At 26.6% G+C, this 17,592-nt stretch overlaps 1 protein-coding gene across 4 annotated transcripts in view; it reads left to right on the top strand.

Moving 5' to 3' along the window:
* LOC142329956 (monocarboxylate transporter 9-like) overlaps positions 1-15,101 on the top strand; it is a 202,052-nt gene extending 186,951 nt beyond the window's left edge. For all 4 annotated transcript variants that reach the window (XM_075374940.1, XM_075374941.1, XM_075374938.1 and 1 more), the window contains exons 5-9: positions 517-812; positions 3,905-4,022; positions 6,217-6,444; positions 9,750-10,032; positions 14,742-15,101. In XM_075374940.1, coding sequence (XP_075231055.1) covers positions 517-812; positions 3,905-4,022; positions 6,217-6,444; positions 9,750-10,032; positions 14,742-14,920 — 1,104 coding nt within the window. In that variant the 3' untranslated portion in view covers positions 14,921-15,101. The remainder of the gene's footprint in view (positions 1-516; positions 813-3,904; positions 4,023-6,216; positions 6,445-9,749; positions 10,033-14,741) is intronic.
* The last annotated feature ends 2,491 nt before the right edge of the window (positions 15,102-17,592 follow it).

Here is a 17,592-nt window from a genome sequence, read left to right as displayed (position 1 = left end):
TAACAACTGTATAAATATTTGATGTTAATAAAAACTAATATTTTAACAACTGTGTAACTGTCCACTGGAGGATTGTATCTCACTTTCAAATGAAATAAGTTTAAATGAATTGTAGCAAAAAGAACTTAACGAGAGTAAATCTATATATTTGCTGATGAATGGAAATTTTTTTTAAGTTATATTTTTCTTTGTGTTTTGAAAAAATCAGTGATTGTTTAAACTCAGAAAATATTGGTTACCAAAATGTTTAATCATTGTTGAATTTTTTAGCTCCTTTTTTTAAAGTAAAATTGAAGTGTATGAGATTTATATTAAAAATACTTAACAAAAATTATTTGTTTATGAATGAGTTGTATAATTCATTTGTTACTAGTAGATTTACTAGGAGTTTTATTTATTGCAGTTTATTTTTAATGTATTATAAGTTTGAATGGAAAACTATTCAAATGCAACATACTTAAATATAGTATTGATTTGAACAAGTTTATTTAATATAAATCTTTGTTTTTTTTTCAGATTAATTCAAATAATTGCACTGATTTATTAGGAAGATTTGTAGTTAACACCCCTTTACCTCCACAATTAGAAGATCATTTATCGCAAAGTGCTCCAGCAGATTCATTAAGCAGTCCTACATCTGATAAACAAATTGATAAAGAAACTCAGGATGATGTTTGTACACTTGATCAAAATACATCTACTCAAAATAATGGTATTCAGCAAAGAAATAGTAATAATATGTGGCTGAAAAAATCAAACAAATCAAAACATCTACCGACCGCTGCATATTTAAAAGATCTTCGTATGCATAGGTATGCTAATTGTGTTTAAGTTAAAAAGGGCTCTGATTAGTTATGTTGTTAATTGAAATATAACATCATGTTTGTGTAAAACTTATATTTTTATCACTTCTGTTAAACACTTTTTGTATGCAGTTGAGTTGAATTTTAATGTTTAATTTAACTTTATTAACTTAGTTTTCAAACTTTATATTCTATAAATGTTTCTATGTTAGGTAAGACAAAGATAATTTTAATTAATTGATGATAATGAAACATAATTAAACTTTCTATAAATCAAAATGTAAAAATAGAGTTGCTTCATGAGTAAAAGGATATGTACTTCCAGAAAATCTTTTCCATATTTTTATTGTCTATTTTAGAGTGGTGTGAAGGCTGAGAAAAATAAGTTTGATTTTAGTAATGAGAGTGTTGCTTTGTATATTCTTTATATTTGTAATTAAATTTATATCTTTTCCAACATGGATTTACAAATATAAATTTTTCACATTGTAATACAAGCTAAACTCACTCAAACAGTATAAAATTTACAAATACACTAAATTAGACAAAGGGTTAATTTAAAATAAACAAATGTTTTAAATGAACTAACACAAAATAAACTGTGTATTATTTTATCATGTTAAATGGGTTTCCGAACCACATTGTTTATTAGAGTGACATAAACAACACAGTCAACAGTGGAACTGCATAATTAATAGCTTTGAAAAAATATTCTGAGCAGATTTTTATGTACACACATCCTTTGGTCTATGTGTTAATTTGTTCCTAGAAATTAGACAGCAAATTAAAATTGTACAAATCAAGGTGCCTGTTCTCATGAAAGAATCAACTGTTGTAGATGAAAATTGATTCTACAGCTAAGAAAGTGAGAATCTGAAGATTTAACTTTGATATGGTGCAATTAATGTTCAGTTAAATAAATTATTACAGTTTCCAGTATAAAAAAATATCCTGCAAGAGAGTTATCTAGGTCTGGTGATGGATTACTACTATTTAAAAAGAAAATTAAGTGGTAGATTAAAATAAGTAATTAAGCAAGTAAAGAACTATATAAAAAAAAAAAAATTATTTTACTCTGAGGAAAATTTTATAAACGGGAACGATTGTGACTGACTATCTTCCAATCCACTACGCCAATTGTAATTAAAATTAAATAGTATAAATGATCCACATACAGAAATCGTCATGCCAGATTTCAGCCAAATTGATCTATCCAGTTAGAAGCAAAAAAGGCAACGTATATATATATTGTCTTCCAAAATTTTTGTTAAAAAGGATTATGAAATTTCAAGATCTACAAAAACTTTCACATGAAAAATTTGGCTCACTCAGCATATTCTCCTTATGTATGAGTATTATATTGTGTAGCTATGCACTACGACTATATAGCCAGAAATACTATATAGCCTTGTTTCAGGTCTGTTATAGATTTGGTTTTTTAACATTTCTAGCTTTCGCTTTTACTGGTAGTCATAATTCAAACATATTTTTTATCACCTGACTGAAACATTTAGACTACTACAATGATCAGCATCTTTTAAAGCAATGTATTCACATTTTTCTGTAAATGCTAAATTATTTTATGTTTCTTTTGATATAAGTGTGATTGAATAAAGAGGTAAGAAGATGAAGGTTCACTGTTTCTACTATTGTTGACATGTATCAAATTGATTGCCATTTAAACTCATTCAGACATAACTTGACCAGCTTTTAATCATAAAACTTTCCACAATTAATAGACATTGTTTGAAATATCATAACTACAATACATTGTCATAGTATACTTAATTTATGATCACATTAATTCAAAATTAGCATTAAGTCAAGAGGCACTATGAATTAACAAAAAAATGAAAAATTTAAATCTAAAATTCTGAATATGTATGAAATTAACTTATTCATATATTTAGAAATTGAGTTTTTTTATATATTTTTTCTTTCACAGTAATATTTAAATACCAGCAATAAATAATTGCATAATCTACTATTACCAAGATCACTGTTTATTTCCAGCAGTGTTAGTTGATAACTTTTGATGGCCTTGTAGGAAAATCATTAAATTAATAATAAACCATTACTGATTTTAATATAACATTTTTTTAGTGTATAAAGGTTAATAAGGACAAATTACTGAATTACTTGCAATTACTTGGCAATACTTGGAATTTTAGGGCTGATCAGTTAATCTATATTTAGGGCCATTCTCAAAGATTACTGATGATTTTTTTATTGACTGAGTTTTTTGTACCACCAGTGAAGTTTTTTGATGAAGCAGCAAACAGATGAATGCTTCTGTACGTTAGTTGAAAGATTAATCCATTCTGGTTTGAAAAATTAAACATTTGAACAGCAGTAATTTTTTTCATGTTTTTTTTTCTATTGCAAAAGTAAAAAAAAATTAAGTTCCTGGGTTAAATAATAAAATTCATTCCTGAGAACCTGAAGATTCTGCACTCCTAGAATGTCTCGAAGATAGTATCCTGGCAGTGGAAGGATAAAAAGTACGGTGAACTGCCAGTGGTATAAGGAACACTTGATAAGTTGATTTTCATAAATTGTTGGAATTAAAAAATGTTAGGAGCAGTTTCACTGAATGTGGTTGACATTTATTAGTGACTAATGACTTCAGTTGATTTCATGTAAAATATATTATAATCTTTTCTGATTGTACTACAGTAATTATTATAATTGAAAAAAACAATTTAATCTCATAAATGTCCCAGCTCTCTTACTGATTTGGTTTTCTTTTACACACTTCCATTTGTTTAAAAAAATTGTAGGTCTTTTTAAATTGCTTTTTAATTGATAATGATGAAGTTAAATAGTGAGTATTGAAACATTTTAAAAATATCTGAAAGCTGTGATTCAGTAGTGGGATGAGTATTTATGTAAATAAAAAAGTATTTTAAGATGATTAAATAAATGTAATTTGTTTATAACATATCAGATTTTTAAATCAATTTCAAGACTTTTTTTTATTGACAGTAACATGTACTAACTTTGTTAAAGAAGTGTAATTTTATTCAACTAGTTATAAGATAATGTACATTATTAGATTTTTTGTAATCTGTTTATTAATTAAATTTTATTTTTATTTAAAGACATTCACTTACTTATCGTGGTGCGATGTTAAACATTAATCGATATCGACTCCGTGCATCATCTTGCCCTGATATTTATAGAAATTCAATGACAACTATTGCAAAAGAGAAAGTTGAGGTATGTTTTTCATTTTTATAATTCTCCTATCTATTTTACTAATAGGGCAAAAGAAATATTTCCAAAATTCTTTGTGGCTCGTGATTATTATGTTATAGTACTCTGTATAAAAGAAAAATATTTTATTTGGTTGAAGCTGTGTGCTACAAACTACTTAATAGAAAGAAATTTTGTACCATAGTAAACCTACTTATTTTCTGTGGTAGTATTGAGAATTTAATATTATTTGTTGATAACCTGTAGAAATTGTGAAAATTATCCTCAAAACACTTATTTTTATCTTGTTTTCCTGATAGTGAATTTGACATTTCATAATTTTATTAAGAAACTGTATGTAGCAAATTATTATTTAGATATATTTAAGAAAATATTTTGACCAATTTTCACCAGTCAATTTTAGTATGGTGGTCAAGAAGTTGCTGTTTTGGATCTCGGCAATCGTAGAAAACAATTTTTGCATTTCTTTTAAAAACATTATTAAATTGTAAATCTAGTTTAATAATTTCAGTTAACAAGATGGAAAAAGGATTGTGATGGGAAAAAGCTTAAAAAATTAAACTTCTATTAAAATTATAGGGATTTGCCATATATTAAAAAGAAATTCTGGTGCTTTATAGCGATACAGCTGGACAGACAAGCTCTATACTATGTTGCCTGCTTTTGAATAGTAACTGTACTTTTCTGCCTCATAAATTGCTGCAATGGCTGATTTTAGAATTTGACATGGTTAGTTTTCTTATAAACATCATCTTTTACCAGGGATATGGTTCAAGCCATTACTGGTGTCTTGTTAGACAGTAGTATAGCTGTCAGTTGGCCAGAGGTCCTCCAGGCCTCAGTTTGGGTCGGACAAAATGACCATTTGATTGACCTCTTTGAAATCCCATTCTCCAACTTGCAACACCTAGCTGTGATCTTACATCAAGAAAAAACTTGATGGGATTCAAATGAGTTCTGAAGATTTAGAAAAAATATTCATTGTGTCTTCAGAACGGTCACTTAGGTGGGACTACTCAGATTGACAAGAAGACACACATACATTAGAGAATCTAACTATACATAGTAAACTATCTTACTATGAGAGATTATACTGATGGACAGTATTGACACAGCATTCGAGTATAAATACTCTGCCTAATTATCATAATTGAAATACATTTTTGAGTTTAACCCTATTGCTGATCATGATATGATAATTTTGCAGGAACTGTTTTTTAAAATCTTAGAAAATCAGTTTTATCCTTTATAAACATCTTGTACATCAAGTTAAAGATAATATTTTGGATTTTGGCATGATATACATAAGTATATTTGAAATAACATTCTGTAAACATTTTGGGAGCACTTCTTCAATATTCTCATAGTACAAAATAGACATTCGGTTTACACATAATTAAAAAAATGTATGTCATCACCATCGATACAAATTATTAGATTATTATTATTATTTTATTTAGATTAAAGTAAAAAAAAAATAAGACTTACTTTACTTGATAAAAAGTTATTATAAAGAAAAGGTAAAAAGTTTTTTGTTAGTGAAATGTTTTATAAGGAAAACAGTTGAATTTTTCTGGTTATAATAAACCAAATCATTTTCTATTTATTTTCACTTAGTATTGTTCCATTTCTCTTTTAATAAGAACATCAGATTATACATAAAATAAACAAAACTACATTTGAAATACATTAAAATAAACTGAGAAAGAAAGTATTATTTAACAAATACATGCCAGTAAATATAATCACAAATATTGAGTTTTTATTAATTTTCAGATATGCGAAAGGAATATTTTTTCAACATAGTATAAATGTTCTAAAAAGGAAATTAGAATTTTTAGTGTATAGAAACAAACATTGGCAGTAAACATAATTATTAAGAATAAAAAAAGGAATCGAATAAGCCTTGCAACTTGGTTTACAACTGTGATTTTACTAGTATGGCCACAGTTTGTAACATGACGGTTCTGTGATGTTTGCCATTGTTGGGTTCACTTTTTTTTTAATTTTTCATGTTTATAAAAACCCAGTCATAAATGTTGGCCCAACCTGTAAGTTATAGATGTAGTAGCATTTTGAATTTTGAAATGCCATATGAACATGCATTTATGGAGTATACATGTAAATTATCATAGTAAAATCTTTAGATTTTATTTAATCATTAGAATTATACGTTTTGTTTTGATTTTTTTTTTAGTGGTATGCAGGTTTATGGGAATTATTCTATCTGCTTGGAGATATGTTGAATCTATCACATTTTAGTAATATCAGATTTCTGTTATTTGCAATATCAAATTTTCTTTTATATACATGGTATGATGTTCCTTATGTGTATTTGGCTGATAATGCTCGTGAACGTGGTTTTTCTGAACAAGATGGTTCATATCTTATTAGTATTATTGGGATTCTAAATATGCTTGGTGAGGTAGGTATATACTTTTTCTTTTATAAATATTACTTGATTTGACCGACAACGGGCAGAAAAGTCTTGGCATGAAGTACTGTTAGTCTAAAAATATTTTTAGCTGATTTAACCATTTAGTAGTGATGCTGTTGGCTTTACCACAGCACAGCCTCTATGTTATGAATAATTAAATACAGATTAACCTAACAATTAATATATGAGGTGCAAACACTTAATTAAAAAAAAAAAAAAAAATTGTGGTTTGCTTTTCTTTGTTTTACATCTGTCTATATGAAAGAGAATAATATGAAGAAAGAAATAAGAGTTAAGTATTTAAATACTTACATTTATAATATTGCATTAAACATATGTGAAAACAATAAATCAGCATTAAATGATTTTGTTTTAACATTTTCAAAACCTGAACCCCTTCAACACATTCTTGGCTTGAAATCTTGGACTTTTTACTTTTTTGTAAAAAAAAAAAAAAGGTTTTGTGTGTGTGTGTGTGTGTGTGTGTGTGTGTATATAACATGTTATTTTGTGCTTAGGACACAAAATAAATAAAATAAAAATGAAACTACACTTACTGTATGTAAGTCTTTTAATCAGTAGCAGCATGTGTGTACTTATAGGTTAAAGAAAAATTTCACTAACAGTTCTGTTAAAGGTAAAAATTCACATCCTGATTTAAAGAATTAAACACAGTTATACAGAAATAGATAAGGAAAGAGTATATTAAATAGAAAATAAAATTAACGTTTAAATGCTACACACTTCAAGAAGGTGTTTCACTTGAAACACCTGATTCAAGTTACACCATTAATCATGTTATGCGTTTAGTTGACATAAATTTATCTTGATTGGTCACTGTTTCTTGATGTTATGTTCATTCTACAGTTGTTTAACTTTACTTAAAATTATATATTCTTGAAAATGCCACTAAAAAAATATAGAAAAGTGTTATGATTCTTTTTGTCAACTTTTAATTTTATTTGCAAATTACAAAAAAAGGTTTCAAAATGAAAAAAAAGATTAGAATAAAATAAAAATGTTACAGAAGGATAAACTTCAAATATACTAGTGCATGTAATTTTCATTAACGGTTAATATTTCTGGAAGCTTATTTATAAACTAGATGATCAGGATAAGTATTGATCAATGAAAATGTTTTTGAAGCTGATCAATGAAAGTAAACACTATATTTATTATAGAATTTAATTAAGTACATGAGCTGTGCTTGTATTAAACGATACAAACAATTTAGGCCTGTGACTCAGGCCAACAATTTAGAATATACTTTGACTCAAGTTTTAATTTATTAGTATAATTTTTAATTCATATATAACTGCCTAGCAGAGATAAATTTAAAAAAAATTTTAAATACTTGGCAGTTATTTAATAAATACCATATAAAAAAAAAGATTGGTAAGTTGATTATTTATTATAACAATAATGAGAGGCAGGCTGCAGTAGGTGTATTACAGTAAGAAGTCTGGCTTTCAGTTATTGTGCTATAATTTCTGGTGCATGATGGACAGGAAAGTCTAATTTCTGGTGGATGATGGACAGGAAAGTCCTTTTTGTTCATGTCGATCAGTTTGTACATAAAACTGATACATGAATTGTAACTGATAAAATTGTGCATAAAACTGTGTAATCAACAATATGTACAGTGTGTTAATTGTTCTCCAACAACCTAAGTGTATCATTTAGTACAGTTAAAACTGAGCTATAGTTTTACCGATATTTGAAGCTGTTGTTCCCATTATCAGTTACTCTGAATAGTTACAGTACCAATAGGTAATACAAAAATTGAGTTGTAAGTTTGCATTATACTGAAGTTACTGTACAATACAGCTGATGATGTTAAGAGTTCAATTACAGTAATTCAAGCTATTAAACATAACTGATGCAAGAAAAGTTATAACATTATTGTAAAAACAAGAGATTACTCTCTATTGTATAGAGAGTAAATAGTGTAAGGGAAAGTCACGGGTGTATGCTGTAATAAATATATTATGATAAAAGATTAATAGAAAAGGAAATAAATTGAGTAAAGCATCAGACCATTAATTTGACTAAAAGTAAAAAATATTCAACATCTAAACAGTGTATTGGAGTTTTAATTTGATGAATTAAAGTACATATACATACTTCCTTTTGTTTTACTTCAAACTATGTAATTTCTTATACTTCTATACTAGATAAAATTAACTTTAAAAATGAATTCTTTTTCATCAGTTCTTTCAAAATTTTTGCACTGTAATGTTGTTAATTAGTGATGGTTACTGAGATATTGTTCTTATTATGGTTTTATAATGTTATTTTGACATTAACATACCATACCATGTACCATCAGATAAATTATTTATCCATATCAACTAACATGATAAATTTCACCAATCTTTGAAGTAGTATATGTGTCCAATTCAATTTTTAGTTAATTTTCTGCTTCACAAAAAAATTGACTGAGCATTTGACAACCAGTTGTGTAGTGTTTAGCTTGCTTACTTCTACATCATCATTTTTTGACTTATAATTTTATCCATTTTATCTTTCAAATTAGAATACTTGTGTAGCATAACTGAAATCATAATATTAATATTACAAATTTTTTCAGAGTTACACAGTAGACATCACTCACTACTGTTTATGCAGCCTTAAGACAATAAGTCAACAAGTAAAATTCCTTTTTTGTCCTAAAACAGTATACCACATGATCTCCCATGTGGAACAGCACAATAAACTCGCTCATCTAAGTATTCAAAGAAGTTAGAGAACTGTAGTAACTGTATTATAGGCTCATTTTCTTCAGAATTAATCATAAGTAAAGTTGGAGTTTATTATTAATAGTACATTAGTGATTTTAAATGATTTTCTGTATTTTAATAGGCTATACAACATTTTTGGATAAATTGGACATTTATCTGGCCAATATCTTGTACTCTAGTCAGAGGATTGGGCTATACTTCTATTACATTATTGTTATTCCATGTGGTTGATTCTGTTATAAATTACAAAAATTGTTGACCATTCTCTGTTTAGTCTACGTATTTATATTGGTGATGAATGTATAAATTTAGAAATAGAGAATGCTGAAAACTATAATCTAAAATTTAAATCTTGAACTTTAATTTTACATTTTAACTATAATTATTATTTCTTTTTTGTTAACAGTTAATGATTTTTTTTTAATATATCTATATAAATTTATTATATTTTTAATAGAAATATTGTAATAAAGTATTTTTTTATTGTTAAAATTACCTAATTAAAATAATTACACAATATTTTTAATTAATAAATGGATTTTTTTTTTATAGATTGTTTTAGGATGGGCTGGTGATAGAGAGTGGGTCAATGCTGGTATGGTATATGCTGGTTCTATGATTCTGTGTGGTGCTTTTGTAGCATTGATACCATTATTATGGAGTTTTGAAGCTCTTGGTTTTGTTTCTGGTGCATTTGGATTATTCATTGCTGCTAATTATTCTTTAACATCAATAATACTTGTGGAATTAATAACTCTTGAAAAATTTACAAACGCATATGGTTTGTTACTCCTTGTACAAGGTGTTGCAAATCTTGTTGGACCTCCATTAGCTGGTAAATATGAAATAAAAACAATTTTTTTTTTTATTGAGATACCTTAATACTGTATAGTTAATGTTAATAATTAATGGGAGGTAGTTAATATAATCTCCAGTGAGTGTTGGTGGATGACAGTTAACCAGAATTACAATTCATGTGGGTACTTTTACGTATCTCTGAATTTTGAGGATGGCAAGGTTGTTCCTTTAGGAACCCATATCATCCTGTGTCTACTCTTCAATGGTTATTTAATTTCTGAATGAAAAGCGACCTTGTTTGCAGTTTGTTTTAAGGGTAGTTCACACGCAATTTTTTTTATTTGTAATATCATTCATAACCTAAATAAAAGTGTCTGGATGTTTGTGTTATGGGGTAAGTTTGGCTCTTATTGCTTGGAAGAGCTTGAGTACCATACCCTAATGTATGTGCGTTGTGTCAGCTTGTTCACTTCATAATCTCATGCAGCAGTTCCTTTGTGAATAGGATTATTCATTTTCACTAGTCTTGTCTTTCTTATTCTAGATCCTTATTCCCATTTTTGATTCTGTATATTTATGAGACCCTTCTAAGTCCATGTTAAGGATGCTGAGATCTGTACAGCCAGTGCATCTATATTGTGATCTGGTAGAGTAGGAATGACCTGATGGACTCTGATTTCTGCTCAGTTGCTACTCAATAAGTACTGGGCTTTTTGTGTAGTGAGAAGTGCTTATATTGGTTAAAGCCATACATCAAATCCTTTCCAAAATAAAAATAAAATATTTACAATTACGTAAGTGGAAGGGTGAGTAATATTAACGGGAAGCAACTTTTTTCATAACTTTTTATAATATTTAATCCTGGCATAGGATACTGGTTATTGATGGAATTGGCTTTATCAGGTTGCTTTTAACCAATGCAGTTATGGCTCTTAACTTAGGTATATCAATAAACTTTTGTATATCGATGATACATAATAATATAACTGTTTATATTAGAATTATAAATCATATCAAAGTTTAGTACATCTTCATAGTTAATCACTGATAATTTATAACAGTCTGTAATTTTTCATAATGAGTTGCTGATGTGTGTTATTTATTTTTTATTACTGATTTAGTGATAAATACATGACTGATACTATTTGCCGTAATATCAGTATGAATATGAAAATAAACGATATAGTTCTTGAAGAATGATTCTAAAATTTGTCTTGCATAAAAGGTTATATTACAGGTAAGAGCAGAATGCATATTACAAAGATGTGTAAATCAGTGTTAGATGTAATTTGCTACCATATTTGTATATGGTATCATTGGGTATTGTAAATACAACTCCTTTTCTGACTGTTCAATGGATAATAAAATAGATTAATTTTTTTTTTAGCCAATCATTAATAAGCATTATTTTCATGTACACGTTAATGAGAGATGAAATTTATTCATTAACTTAATTGATGCTTTAACTATACTTTAATTAACTTAAATGATTCATTAACTTGATTAAATTACAGAGTAATCTGTATTTTCATCAAAATTATCTGATGACAATGCTATCCAATTGATTGTGGCTAGACATGAAGTAGATAGTTTAAGAGAGCAAGTGTATTATTCTCTCTATACTGTCATAACTGAGGCTTTCATAATTCTTGTAGAAAGGTGTTGCCCCCTCTTTTGCATGTAGATATATCAAATATATATATATATATATATATATATAAAAAATTTACATGAAGTGACATAATAAACATATGAATTAATGCAATAAAACATAATAATGGTAAACTAAAAATATGTCTGTAGTTTATAAATATCCAAATTCACATTTTTAAGCACACTTTCAAATTTAAATTTTATTTTTCAATTTATTTTATAAGTATTTGGCAAAAGCATTTTTTTTAAATAACTAACAAATTCCTGAGTTTCAAAATTTTTTAAAGATTGATAAACAAAAAAAATTTTTTTCTTATCTGTTTAGCTAATTGTCAAAATGGTTGATTGGTAAGTTTTAAAGTGTTGAGTAGTAAGTTTTAAAAAACACAGAAAAGTATGAGCTGGATTCAGATTTTTTATGCTCATCCTTTAATTGGTATACAATCTTTAGGCCTTTACAATGTACAAAGTTTGTTCAGAACCTTAAGACATGGCAGAATGGGTATGGATTAAATAGCATTCATTAACATTAAGCTATATATCAACAAAATGGTTTAAGGAATATTTTTTTCCTAAATGTTCTGTTTTGATGAACCAGTCACGCATAATGATTTTTTAATTTTACTGTTAAATTGTTTTCACTGGATTGTTTTAATATTGTTTTCTTTATGTTTATCTTTGCAAAAATATGTAAAAAAAATATTTGTTTTCCTCATTTAAATATGTAATCCTATTTTCCATTCAATTTGTAATTAATTTGCATTGGCATGGTCGACAGTATATATTCAACAATATCAGTAAATAGATATAGAGAATATTTTATGCTTTTTATAAAAAATTTGTTAAAGTTAAATCACAACATTTGGTCCTATCATCTTTAATCATCATTTAAAATTTGAATTATTAGGGTATTTTGCCCTCTTAAGCTTATGAATTACTTTTAAGTGATGTTATTTTGCATTATTTGAGTGGGGTAGTTTTTTTTAGACTACAGGTTATTTGTTACACCTGCCTCCCACCAGAGTTGATTTTAGATTATGGCACTCGATTGGCACAGATTTTTTCCATGTTTCATAACAAAAAATGGCTTAGTTAATAGAAATAAATAGATAAATGTAGATTTAATAGCACAAGGCTCATTAAATAATTAAAGAGACAAATGGCAACAGCAAAAAGGCTATTTAATAGACTAAACTAAAACTGTCTGATATGCAAGTTGGCATCCCTGATATATGAAATATCAGCTGTTAATTGAGAATTTCTATTATTATAATCACTTTTATTTCAAAATTTTGATGGCTTGAAATGTTACTGTGAGAGAAAAGTGTGCTGTGATAAAATTTTTATTTTCTGAAGGTATAAAACTTGCCAAAATTCACTGTTTCAATCATTTCAATCAATGATGAATACTATTGTGATATGTTATAAAATCCGCAACAAGAAGGAAAAGTTTGACTCCATACCACTCAAAAATCACAGAAAGCTACTGAAAAGTCAGGTCGGGAAGTGTTGCTACATCTAACATATGGTTCCTTTCTCACACCATCAGACTTATTTTTGTTTGGTCCTCTCAGATTGTTTTTATGTGGCGCCAAGTTCAGCAGTAATCAGCAGGTCAAGAATGTCTCAGACAAAAAAGAACAATTCTTTATTACTGGAATAACAAAACTCGCAGAAAGATGGGACAAATGCCTAAGTGTAGCTTACATTTCAATGAAAAGTAGCATTGGTTTCATTGTTATTGAATAAATAATAATTTTTCAACAATAATTTATCTAATTGTACAACGACCTTTGTATGTACAAATAATTTAAATTGTAGAAAATTTTTATTGTTTAAAATGTCCTTATTCTCTCTCTAAAACGGCATAATACTTCTGCATGATAATGCTCACCATCATATCACTCAAAAGACTCAGAAAGCTATTCAGAAGTTAGGTTGGGACATGTCATATCCACTTTATAATCCTGATCTTGCACCATCAAATTTTTTTTTGGACCTCTAAATGAGTTTATACATGGCACCAAGTTCAACAATGAACAGGTCAACAGTGAGGTACAAAAATGGCTTGGACACTGAGGTAAAAAGTTCTTTACTACTATAATAAGAAAGCTCACAGAAAGATGGGACAAGTACACAAATGTAGCCAGGGAGATTATGTTGAAAAGTAGTATTAGTTTCATTGTCATTGAATAAATAATAATTTTTCCATAGTCATTTGCCTCTATAATTATTGAACAACCCCTGTGTATACTTAACTTTTTTAAACACTGCAGTAAGCATTTTCATCTTTTTTAATGTTCAGACCATCTAACAATCATGTTTACATCATTTTTGATTTCTTCTTTTTCCCAAAATATCCTCATTCTATTTTTTTGTTATTTACATTTTTCCATCCATTTTTTCAGGTTTAGGTTGTTTTTCCTTTTCTGGAAACCTTCTTTAATGAATTAACTTTCTCCATTTGTCTCTTATCTTCTATTTATTTATTGCGATTCCTAAATTCCTGAGATCTTTTTCAGTTTCTATGAACCATTTAGGTTTGGTTTTTCTTTTTATCAAAATAGTTGATCTCAATCTTTTTTTTTAAAAAAAATAATAATCTTTACTATCATGTAATTCTAAACTGCAGCTTACTTTTAATTTTTTCTAAAATAAACGAAGTTTATTTTCATGATTTACACTTCTGTATTGCCATTAAATTTTCTTAAACTTTGAGGTTTTATTTGTTATAGACTAGTTGGTTTTTGGCCATTACTTTTAATAAGTATTCACAGATGTGAGTTAATGATTTATTTGCACCATGACTATCTTTTAACACAAATATCCAATTCATGCTAGCAGGCGCAGTAGCAATATTTAGGTTTAAATCTTAGGCTTGGGATTCTGGGTAAGCCTTAGTATTTTTCATACAGTAAAAAAAATAATTTCTCAATCACTAAAAAATAAAGAATTTAATTGTAGTTAGACATAGATCTGAACCTTGTTGTTACTAAATGAATGAATAAATAAACAAAAAAATTAAATAGTACTTTATGATTTGAATGTTGTAAGAAAAAAAGTATAATCTTCTTGTACTTATTTTATTTACAGGATGGTTATGGGATTTGACTGGTAGCTACAATTTATCGTTCTATTTAGCAGGAATATTTATAGCATTATCTGGTGCATTGTTGGTGGTATTACCTCTTATAGAAAGAATAAAACATTGGCAGCGAAGAAAACATGATCCACTCATGAAGAAAAAAATTGAGTTTAGTAATCATGTTTAATATTTAAAAAAAAAATAAATGTATAATAATAAGTAATAAAAATCAGACTAAATAAATATATAACATACATCTATTGTAGGATAAATAGTAATAATAGAACAAATTAATGCATTAAAAAATAAAAATAAATCATATTGCCTTGTTATTCTGGCTTTAAGATAATTATATATAAAATGGTCAGTTATCAATATTATTGATGAATATATATATATATATATATATATATATATATATTTTTTTTTTAATTAAATTTTTGTTTGATTTTATTAAACATATACTGATATGTTTTTTCAAATTTTATTTATAATAATTCATTTTATGTTAGTTTTATTTTTATTTTAAGTTATGTAATGTTGTAAAGTTCCTTTAACGCTTTATTTTACTGATTATTATTATTTATTGTATATTAACTTGATTTTTAAATAAAAGAAAATAATTCTAAATGTAGAATATGATTATTAATTAATGCAGTAAAAGAATAAGAAATAGATTATTTTTTATTTATAAATATAAAATGTTTATTTCATTAATATTATTTTGTTTTGATAAAATTACCATCTTATGAAAAACATAAGAAAGTTACAAACACAAATCGAAAGTATGGTTAGGACAAGAATGATGAATAGGGAAATCACTTCTGTAATAAAAATGATAAGCAATAATAATTGCCTTTTTATTAATCTTCATTAAATGGTAACTAGATTAATTGATTGTTACACATTTTTGACTTGCATCATTCTCAATGTATTGTAATTACGGTAATGTAATAACACATTTTTATTACTATTCCACCATACATGGTCTGCCCGCTTTCGATTAGAAATAATTATTTATTACAACAGGTTAAATTACCTCTGTTAAGTTATTGCTTGTAATATTTCTTAGATTTAATAAATGTATGAATATGATTATTATTTTTAATTTTTATTTTTGTTCCCCGTTTAAATTGTTTAATAAATTGCGTTTGTGCTTTATTGTGTATTATGTATTTATATGATTGCAAATAGATAATAGTATATGAGAGATTAAGTTTGGTATCATGATAATAATTAATTATAATTAAAAATAGTGTACATGTTAAATATTACAATAAAGTGAGGTAGTTCCCTGTGTTGTTATGTTTTTTTTTGTAATTGTAGATTATTTTTTTCTTTAATTTCCTATGTGAATTTAGGAATGAACATTACAGTAAATATTCTATACTCTTTTTGTCAATAATAGTTAATTGTTATTTTATATATTTTTCTTTCATGATAGGATTATGAAATGCTGTTCATTTTCTTGCATAATTATGACTAAATAGCATTTCTCCCCTCGAAATTTCACTTACTATGTATATATATTCAAATTTAGTGAAATGTAACTAAATTTTCTTCTAATTATGAATACATGAAATATTCATTTTACATTTCAAAATTTTAGAAGTTTTTACCAAAACTTTGTATCAGAAAAACTTCAAATATATTACAAGTAAAAATAAATAAAATAAATTTTAAAAATGGGTAGCTAGTATTTTTTCTGTTGTCTGATTAATGATGATGTGTGTAAGAGATACTAATTTTCAGTGACTAGATAATTTTTCTTGCCCAAGTGGAATATAATATCTGCTGGTATGAGTTTGTAATAATAAATACATTCATTAAAAAAAGTTTTTTCTTAACTTATGATTATATTTGATTATTTATCGTAAAAGCGATTGTTTTACAATAATAACAGTATGGAGTTCTTGGCCTGCATAGATCAGCTGATACTGGTTAATAGACAGTATCTTGGATTCAATTCCTTGTCTATTTTTTAGTTATAGTTTGATTAATTTATTATATTAGCAAAAATCTGTACTAAAGTTCTTAAGAACCTTTTGAATTACTTCCTCTAAGTAAACACATAACAAAAGTTTAAACAATGTCTGTTGTGAATATTGTTTCATTCTTAAAATATTTTTATTATTTTTTTTATATAATGGTTTTTGGTAAGATTCTGGTAAATTTAATTATTGTTGAATTATTCAGTTGTTGTTTGTCATATTTGGTAGTTGTATTGCAGATGGTACATGGTAAAAACCACAAAAATCAAGAATGTTTTAACATATTACTAATAACTATTGTGTACTGGATATAAAGTATTGGTCAAGTATTATGCGTGTAGTTTTAATACAATACTTCATAAGTGATGGTAGTGATAATAATGTACACCTAAATGGAAAAAAAGGTTGCTAAACAGTGATTTATCATATTCTGGTAAATATTGGCAATAAAACATAATCACATATCAAATCAATTAAGCAACTATTTGAAAAACTTTAAAAATGATTGAAGTTTCCTGCTTATTTTATTTTCCTCATTAACAAAATTATGATAAGCTCCTCTATTTTTTAATTTTGTTAGGTCTTAATTTTTTACATCTGTATCTTCTAAATCATGACTAATTCAAATAAAAAAAAAAAATTACCTATCCTATTGTTTCTAGTATCTATTATTGATTGTGTATTGGGGAATGTAAATAAACTGTTTTGTGTTTTAATTTTATCTGAATTTTCTTCTTTTAAAACAAAAAATGCATGTGTATGTGTGTATATATATATATATATATATATATATTGAATAAAATCTTTGAATTCTACATTCATAGATATACATATTTACCAAATGTACATTTATGAAATAATTAGATTC

The sequence above is a fragment of the Lycorma delicatula genome, chromosome 9 (genome assembly GCF_047948215.1).
Source record: "Lycorma delicatula isolate Av1 chromosome 9, ASM4794821v1, whole genome shotgun sequence".
NCBI lineage: Eukaryota > Metazoa > Arthropoda > Insecta > Hemiptera > Fulgoridae > Lycorma > Lycorma delicatula.
This window is presented reverse-complemented; position numbering and strand designations above follow the sequence as displayed.